At 33.5% G+C, this 9,706-nt stretch overlaps 1 protein-coding gene across 2 annotated transcripts in view; it reads right to left on the bottom strand.

Moving 5' to 3' along the window:
* Positions 1 to 4,955: 4,955 nt before the first annotated feature.
* LUZP2 (leucine zipper protein 2) overlaps positions 4,956 to 9,706 on the bottom strand; it is a 601,108-nt gene continuing 596,357 nt past the window's right edge. For both annotated transcript variants that reach the window (XM_003910114.5, XM_017948549.3), the window contains exon 12: positions 4,956 to 9,068. In XM_003910114.5, coding sequence (XP_003910163.4) covers positions 8,964 to 9,068 — 105 coding nt within the window. In that variant the 3' untranslated portion in view covers positions 4,956 to 8,963. The remainder of the gene's footprint in view (positions 9,069 to 9,706) is intronic.

Raw genomic sequence — 9,706 nt, 5'->3', positions numbered from 1 at the left:
AATACAAACATAAAAAACTGATTTAAAAATGTAATGCTAACAGTCTACCTCCAAAGCATTTGCTTATAAACATATTTTACCACTTCTATGGACAGTTATGTGTACACTCCTCAAGGTTGAGACATATGTATGCAGCAAAGTAACCTTTAGAAAATCTGGCCTAAAATAGTGTATTTCAAGACACAGAATTGAGAGCCAAGTTCAAGAAGTCTTCTGAGTATTTCATTTAAAAGTCTACCACCACAATATCCACTCTAGCCTTTGGCCTAAGTACATGCATCAACCTTTAGAAAAAATAATTTGTGAGTTTGCATTGTTTATTCATATTTCATGGACTAGTAGGAGATATTAAATCTTACGATGTGTTGGAAAAAAAGAATTATGTACCAGGTCACCTGGTAAAGTTGAAGTTGATAGAAACTAGATAATTTGAATCAAACAGACATATCTATCTTCTGTTTATCTGTGAAAATAAAATTATATAAAGCACATCACATCTTAAGTAAAAGCCCATTAACCTTAGCAATTCCACCATGGATTAATTAGTGTTTTATTCTGTACATTATAAACATGGATTTTATTGTAATTCACCCAAATTTCAAATAAAACACAGAAAACAAAGTAACATAATTTTATTTTTTATAAAGACAATAAGACAAAACCTTAGCAATGTATTTCCTCATAAACAGACATTTTCAAAAGTGTATTGATTTCAGGGTAAGCTATGCCTAGAAACTTCTACAGCAAATACCTGTCATTAGAACATTCTCTTCTTATCAGTTAAGATAAATAAAATACCTCTCTTTCCTGGATCTTATGATTACATTCTTTTTTTTCTCTATCAGAATACCTTTGTTCCAGTATAGTCACAGTGGATATTATCTAGTGTAAATACTTGCAAAATTTTCCTCAAATAAAAAATGTTTTGGTAACAATGAAGATCATCTACAAAATCCATTTGAGGTTACATGCATGCAGAATCATGCCAAAAGGAATCCCCCGCTTTAGTGCATCCAGCAAATAGCTCCAAATATAACTCTCTGGTCTAGGTCTAAGTGTAGATGAATGAGAAAACATAAAGAGGCATATGAACCAAGCCTTTGTACTTGAGAACTGAGGATGGCTACCCTATCAAGTAACTGAAGTGGTATGCTAATTTAGTGTGTTCACTTCCACAGCATGAATTAGCACAGTGTGCTCACTGCAACAGCATTGGACTCTCACTTAACTATAAATATGCAGTTACCTACTATGCTCTTAGAATTCCTATGTTCAAATACTATGAAACATGTAAATGGAATCAGGGTATAAAAAGGTACTCAACTGATCTATATATGAAATGTATTCAACACATATAACATATCATAAATATACATATAGTGTATGTGTATTTTGATGAATTAATATTAATGAACATCATGAAGGCATGTACATCCATGTGGAGAGATGTGAACATATGAGGTTAGTTATATGCTAAATTTACCCATCCACAAATAAGAATGTGTACAAATGCCAGAGAGCACAAATGTGTATGGAATTCCTATAATAATGCCTACAACAGGCCTATGCAAACAAGAATATGCACAAGCACAAACAATGCACATATTTGTCCATAGGAACATACATGAAAAGTTATTAGGTTTCAGTTAATAGATGTCATGTCAATGGGTAAAACAAATGCATCATAGGAATATCTAAAACTTATTTGGAGACTCAAATACCAAAAAGCCTTTAGGTGCAAACTCCCTAAATGAAGTGATAATGAAAGAGGAAATGACAGAGTGTTTTTTTGTTGTTGTTGTTGTTGTTGTTGTTTTTTAATGTTGTAGAGAAAGATCTGCTCTAATTCCTCATTCAAAAACCAGTCTATGTATTCATCGTGGAAAAAGTGAGGGTATCTCAGTGTTTATACTGCCCCAAACCTCAACCACCTTCTTATTCCCTTACTCATATTAAGTCGAATACTTACAAACAGGCTGTTTTTCCTCCAAAGAGAATAAAACGTGAGAAGGCGTATTCTCTTTCAAGGGTATTAGAATTAATTATGTCAACTTAATAATCTAATTTACTTTTTGGACACACCTAGCTGATCTCAAGTTCTGATGATTTGAAGAACATTTATCATCTATCACATACTTTTTCAAACTTGTAGTTATTAATTCGGCTAATATTCATTAAAGCACCTACATGGTCAATGAGTAATGACTGGAAACACATCTAGTAAATAATTCATTTTTATTTATGACCCATCTACTTCAGCAAGATCTGTCAAAATCACCCAGACTTGTCATTCTTAGTGACTCTTATGTCCCGAGTGTCAGCATCACATTTTACTCATGACCCACTACAGGGTGCCTTCTCTTGTTCTCATCCTGGATAGAGATGTGGCCCAGGAAGGCATGCTCATTCCGCAGTTAACCAGGTATAGAGGTCAACCGCTTCTTCCAGGAGCTTCTTTCAAATCATCCTGGATTTTCTGTGAACAAATATATTCTGTTTTTTCCCAAGATTCTATTGTGTCTACAAGCCAAGAAAGGAAATGGTGTTCTCAAAATAATTAAGGAATTTACGAGTGGGAGAGAAAAGAAAGGGAGAAAAGGGAAATGCATTCACACCACACTGATTGATGATGCAAATGCTATAACCACTCTACAGACAACTTCAATCAATAATTTTAATATTAAACTCAGGGCTTTTCAAAGAGAGGGAGAGAGAGAGAATACTACAAGTTTAAGCCCTAGAAATTAAGGTTTATGGAAGAATCCTACATTTCAGGATCATTTATACCTAATAGAGCCAGATATTATAGCTTGCAGGAAATAGGAAGCAATGATTCTACCATATGATGCTTTCCTTTTTTTGCACAGCCCTAATTAGCAAATATCTAATTATGCGAATTCAAGTTTGCACTTTCAAATATTGTTAGCTAGTATCTCATACCAGAAAATTTCCTTTTTGAAGGTTTGAACATCCATACAAACATCATATTTTTATTAAAATTAGCTTAATATCATTTTCTCCATCAAGCCTGTGCACAGCTAAGACATTCAGATATTCCTGACTCTATGCTATGGTATGCTATAAAGAGAACTCACATTTGTATTTGTTGCGGTAATGCATTTATCTGTATGCTTCCTTCATTAATCATTGTCTCTCTTTTTTAAAACTTGAAATTCCATCAGGGCAGGGCCCCAGTCTTTGCAGGAGAGCCTGCATGTTGAAGTTGTTAAATGCATGGATTCCAGTAACTCATTTCCAGGTCCATATCTCCCCTCTTCCTCTTACTAGCTGTATGATTTGGGGTAATTTAATTGCTACTTCTCTATCTCAATTTCCTCAACTGTGAAATAATGATAACTGTAATGTCTATTTCAAAGAATCCTGAGAATATTTAATACATTTTTTTAAATCACCTAAAAGAATGAATGGTGTAACTGAAACATACTGGTATTCATAACTATTACTTTTGCTTACATTTGGATCCTCAGTAACAAGTAGAATGCCAGGCACATATCAGAATCTCAAAGAATATTTATTGAATGATTGAATGGCTGACTGAATGAACAAATAGGAAGGAGGGATCATAGAGATCCTCTTGATCTGTGACTTTCAAATTACTTTAGACTTGGACACCCTTTCTCCAATAAAAGTATATGCACATTATATAAGCCCAACAAATAAATTATGTAAAATAATAAATATTTTAGTTGAAGATGAAGGGATTATAGAATCCATAGTCCTGGGCTGGGTGCGGTGGCTCACGCCTGTAATCTCAGCACTTCGAAAGGCCGAGATGGGCAGATCACCAGGTCAGGAGATCGAGACCATCCTGGCTAACAAGGTGAAACCCTGTCTCTACTAAAAATACAAAAAATGGGCATGGTGGCAGGCGCCTGTAGTCCCAGCTACTTGGGGGGCTGAGGCAGGAGAATGGCGTGAACCCGGGAGGCAGAGCTTGTGGTGAGCCGAGATCGCGCCACTGCACTCCAGTCTGGGCGACAGAGCGAGACTCCGTCTCAAAAAAAAAAAAAAAAAAAAATCCAGAGTCCTATCCTCTTGATATTCATTTACCTCTCGGCAGCCCTAGAGTTATTTCTACTAAAGAGTTAGGGCTAGGTCTCTTCAGAAAGTAGAAGAAAATCTCTGTTTTAAGCCAACTGCTTAAGACCCAATAGGTTAGGAAACGAATGCTAAAAGAAGTAACCTGTGCATGTCCAAGTGTGTGTCAGAAGTGGGTGTCAATTAAAGACTCATAAAGTCCACGTGAAATATTTTGATTGCATTGACCTACATTTCAAAATTTACCCAGGAGTGCCTTATCTACTCTGCTTAGAAAGTCCCAGCCACAGGCCTATTGCTAAATCTTTCAGGAAAAAAAAAAAAAAAGTTAAAAAAAAAGATAGTCTAAGAACAAAACAACACAGCAAACAAAACAAAATGCTTATTTTTGGTTCTTATGGTTCTCTGTCCTCATGCCAATACATGCTCCCTTGCTGCTCCCCTGCTTGTTCCCTTGCTGTTTCAGCATCTAAATTAATTTATTCAACAAATGTTTGAGCATCTTCTATGAGGCAGCTAGCTCTAAGCACTTGAGATTAATTTGTGAGGTGATGGATATGTTAATTAACTTGATATAATCATTCCACTACTTGTGTGTTCATATATAGAGATACATCACATTGTACCTATTACATATCACAATAATAATTCATAAATTAAAAATAAAAATTTAAATTAAAAAAAGACAAAATCCCTGTCACCATGGAACTCTATATTTTTTAAAGAAAGCACATGCAAAATAAAAGATTTTGGGGGCACCGGCAAAGAAGGATTAAAGAAAATTTCAAGATGCTATTTAAGAAAAGTTCTTAGATCCTGATACACAGAAGCAAGTACCATTTTTAATGTTCATATCTGCTTTTTCAATTAGTTTATGTAAGATAATATACATTGTATTCTTGTAACAATCTTTATTGAACAAAAATAGGCCATCTTTCAGCATCTTTTATTCTTCATCATTCGACTGTTAATATTATATAACACAATCCAAATGAACACATAGTTTGGGGAAGTTTAGGACTATACACACGACTAAGAAAATGTCTCCTAAGTAAACAGTATATGTTTTCTTCACTCTCTAGGTCTGGCCAGTTCAACCTATTCTATGGTACGCTATGGTGTCAATAATTATTTCAGCCTCTGCTGCAATTAGTGCTAATTACAATACCTGAGCTATAAAAATAAAAGATTTCATTATAGCAAAGTTCACAAATATTGTTTTAGTTCGGTTATCCACATTGCTCATCTAAAATAGTACATTTTCTTTACATATAACTGTCTTAGACTTGTAATTGAGGACATTTTATGAAACAGATCTGTATCTGAAACAGCACTATGATGCTAAACATCTGCATAAGGAATGAAAAAAAGTTAGCAACCTAGTTTTTTCAATATTCAGATACTTGAGATTACACAGAAAACCACATCCAGATGAATGACTGAATTATTCACTTTTCTTCTGAGAATTTTGGCATTGGATAGACACAGCACTCATTTAAATTTAATGCATTTTAGGAACAGGTTCAGTTTACATATTTAATGCACATAAAAGAAAACACAAAGCTAAAAGAAATTTCTAATTTGGAAACAAATACATCAAATACATAGCATTGATTACTATTTTAAAATAACTATAGAGAAATACAATTGTTGGTTCTGGTTGCATCTCTATTAAAACAAGTTATTCCATTGGAAAATATCTTTTTTCTTAATAAGAATCAATTACATATTTTTCAAAATGTAAGTAATCTTTCACTGCTTATCATTACAGGTACATAATAGAATTATACTCTCTATAATCAACATTTAGGTTGATATTTTATTCCATATAAGGACAGTTGGGATTTAAGTGTTAATTCCTTTAAAACAATATCTGTTTATTTAGTTGTTAATTAAAAGATGTAAGAAATGGCCCCTTTCTCATACACAAATTCACAAATGTAAGAGAAACATTTTTAACTTATCTGATTATATTTTAAAGCAATTAGAAACTGAGATAAATAAAATGTATTCATTAAGGTACAGTCATAGAATATACTAAAAAAGAATCTCAAACTTAGCTATTAAAAGGAACTCCTAAAAATATTTTTAAAGGTCTCCTGCTACAAGTTTCTTTTTGTTTTTTAAAACAAATGATGCAATGAATATAACATAGTAAACTTTGCTGGATGTATAATGCCATATATATTTAAAGGAAAAAAATACATTGGCCGGGTGCGGTGGCTCACACCTATAATCCCAGCACTTTGGGAGGAGGTTGAGGCAGGTGGATCGCCTGAGGTCAGGTGTTCAAGACCAGCCTGGCCAACGTGGTGAAACTCCGTCTCTACTAAAAACATAAAAATTAGCCGGGCATGGTGGCAGGTACCTGTAATCCCAGCTACTCGGGAGGCTGAGGCAGGAGAATCACTTGAACCCGGGAGGCAGAGTTTGCAGTGAGCCGAGATCGCACCATTGCGGTCCAGCCTGGGTAACAAGAGTGAGACTTCATTTCAAAAAAAAAAAAAAAAAAAAATCATATGGATCCAAAGCCCACTTGATCAAGCCAGGAATTAATAAAAGAAATTTAGAACATAGAGAAAATAAACAACTTTAAAATGAAGCTTGATAAAAACGTGATTAATATCAACCTGAGTTCTTACCGTTCAACATGTTATCTCTCATGACAATTTCAGAAAATAACAGCCTGATTCTCCTTTTTTTTCATTCCAAAGATGCTTCAAAACATGCTGTGCTAGATGACATGGTGAATAACTTTCCATAGGACCCACAGGGCCTACAAGGGAAGTTGGGCCCCAGGGTGGAGGTGGGAGACTGAATATAAATTAAAAATAAATGATCTGCTTCCCTGTCATGAAACTATGGAGATGGTTAGGGCCACTGAGCACAGTGGGAAAATTCCAAGGAACAGGACTTGCTAGACTAGCAGTATTCTAGTTTCTATAATTAAATTATTTTTAGAAATATGAAGGAGTCAGCAGAAACTTCAGACCTTGATCTTTTATTTTATCCTGGTGACTTCATCTGAAAGCTCTATAGATCATCCATAAAGCTAATTATCTTTTTTTCTTGGGTAGCTGGTTTTATGAAAAATGCAAATGCCCCTTGATTTACAATAGGGTTACATACAGATAAACAAATCCAAAGTTGAAAACATTGTAAGTCTAAAATGCATTTAAGATACCTAACCTATGGAAAATCATAGCCCACCCTAACTTAAACCTGCTTAAATGTGCTCAGAACATATACCTCATCCTGCAGTTGGGCAAATTGTCTAACACAAACCCTATTTTATAATAAAATGTTGAATATCTCATGGACCATGTATCACTAGCCCTCCAAAAAAACAAAAAACAAAAATTCAAAATTTAAAGTATGTAGAAATTATGAAGTTTTCACGGAATCATCAAAAAATCATTAAGTTGAACCACTGTGGTTGGCATCTGTCTGTGCTAATAAATGACACTGAACCATTCTGAAAATAGAATTGCTACATAAATACATGATAATGTTACTTTTACAGCTAATGATATTTTCCAATTCTCCAAAACTTTAAATCTATTTCAATATGCCATTTTGATCAGAGGTATGCCATTAAATCTCAGAATCTAAGTTCATCTATTGATTACACATTTCCTTTAATATATTTTTATTAATTATCTTCTAGGATACACTGATCCAAATGTATATATTGTGGTTTGACAGATCCATCCTGTAAAACCAATGGTTTAATATGCATTCTACAGTTGCAAAAAGGTTTTAAACAAAAGAAATGATTTTTCAGTTTAGACAACTTAACTGTAGTCGTTAACTGAGTCTGCAACTTTGAATGTCCTATGAAACCTATTAACCAGATAATTATTCAAGGGTCAATTCCACTTGCTTGTGAGCTACTTTCCAATTATTCATGAGTGCAATTATTTGATTAGTGATATTCCTATAGAAAATCAGAACTCTTAAGGATTAACACTGCCATTGATTTATTTCAATAACACATTTGTTTTCAAAAAATATGCAACTGGGTTTATTGAATCAACATGGCTATTGTACTTTCATCAAACCCCTGCTTTGTAATAGGTATTACCTGCTTTCATATTTGTATTTTAGAACTCACTCTTCATTCCCTACTCCGCTACCCAACTTCATACCAAAAATCCTGCCAAGTATTTCAGACAATTTGGTTATTAACTTGGAGTAATTGCAGTAGACATACATAAGAGATGTGTCTATAGAATGCCAAAATATTTAATCTTGTCAGAAATTTAGTCATTCATCCAAATATTTTGTCTATATGATGCCAAAAATACTTAATGAATTATGTTAGCTGACAAAATTCTTGACCCAGAATTATCTTAGCATTGTTTAGACAAAATGATTGTTAGTAATTCAAAATAATACCAATAGCAATAAACACCATCAAAGAAACAACGTATTTAGGTTGGCACAAATTCCAACCTTGAGGAAAGTGACTTCAGTTGGCTCATGTGGACTAAACCCTTATAGATATGATTGTAATTTGGATTCTAAGAATGCTGAGAACCCACAATATTTTATTATCCTCCAGTTGATTTTGGTAACTACATCATAGAAGTACTAGATATCCAAACGAACCAGGAGAATTACATGTTAGATAGCATTTGAGTTAAACCAGACCAATTTATATGGGGCAATTTACCGATGACAACAAAATTTTTATGACTGTGGATATTCATTTCAATTAGGTTATTGCTTAAGGATCATAATTGGTCTGGAATCTTTGAAAATTTGTAGACTACTTTATAAAGTTACATAAAATTGTGAAAAAGTTGCATGCTTTAGAAACTTAGTATTTCCATCAAGCTTGTGGTCTAAAAAGAGTATGAAGACAATAGCAAATGGACGTTTTTAACACAGTTTCTTAGTATTTACAGTATTTTTTCTTCTCTAGCTGCCATCCCTTCAAAGCTGGTCAATGGTTTTTCTGGGGCTTTTTTCACCTCACATTCAGAACAAGGAGGCATTTGCAATTTCTGTTAAACAATACAGAAAAGACAATTAAAAGAATCAAAATAAATACATGTTAAGGTAAAAATTGAAAAGTCTAACAGAATAAGAATGAAAATTCATAGATCTCAACAAATACCTTAGAGAAAATGAACACTGGACAGAAATGAAACAAATGTAAAGATGTTAATTATATTCCATAAAACTACAAAACAATATTTTGTCTAAAAAGAGCAAAATGTTTCAAAAACTATTTTGAGAAAACTTTGCCCAAACCATTCAATTCTGTTTTAATCTAATTCAAAGTTTGAGAATAAGTTATATCTAACTCAACATTTTAGTATTAAGTGAAATAAATATTAAGAATGTCAATGATACAATATTTTTGGTCAAGTATAATAAATTACAAATAAAAATTCAGAATTAAGCTCTCGACTTGTGTTTATTTTGTTTGCTTTTGTAAGCAATATGTACTTCTTTTCACCTCGTCTGCTTCCTCAAATCCTCTTTAATCTACTTTGTCCAAAAAGAAATATAGGCCTGTTTGATCATCCTTGTTTATTTTTGTTTTATTTCCTGGTCTGTGAGAGGGAGGGTGCAAGTGAGGGAGAACTCCCTTCTCCCTTGACCTTCTGAAGGCCTCACATAGTCAAGCCAAAAGCTT

Source organism: Papio anubis, chromosome 12 (genome assembly GCF_008728515.1).
Source record: "Papio anubis isolate 15944 chromosome 12, Panubis1.0, whole genome shotgun sequence".
NCBI classification, from domain to species: Eukaryota; Metazoa; Chordata; class Mammalia; order Primates; family Cercopithecidae; genus Papio; species Papio anubis.
The sequence above is the reverse complement of the archived record's forward strand: the minus strand, read 5'-3'. Positions and strand labels throughout refer to the sequence as shown.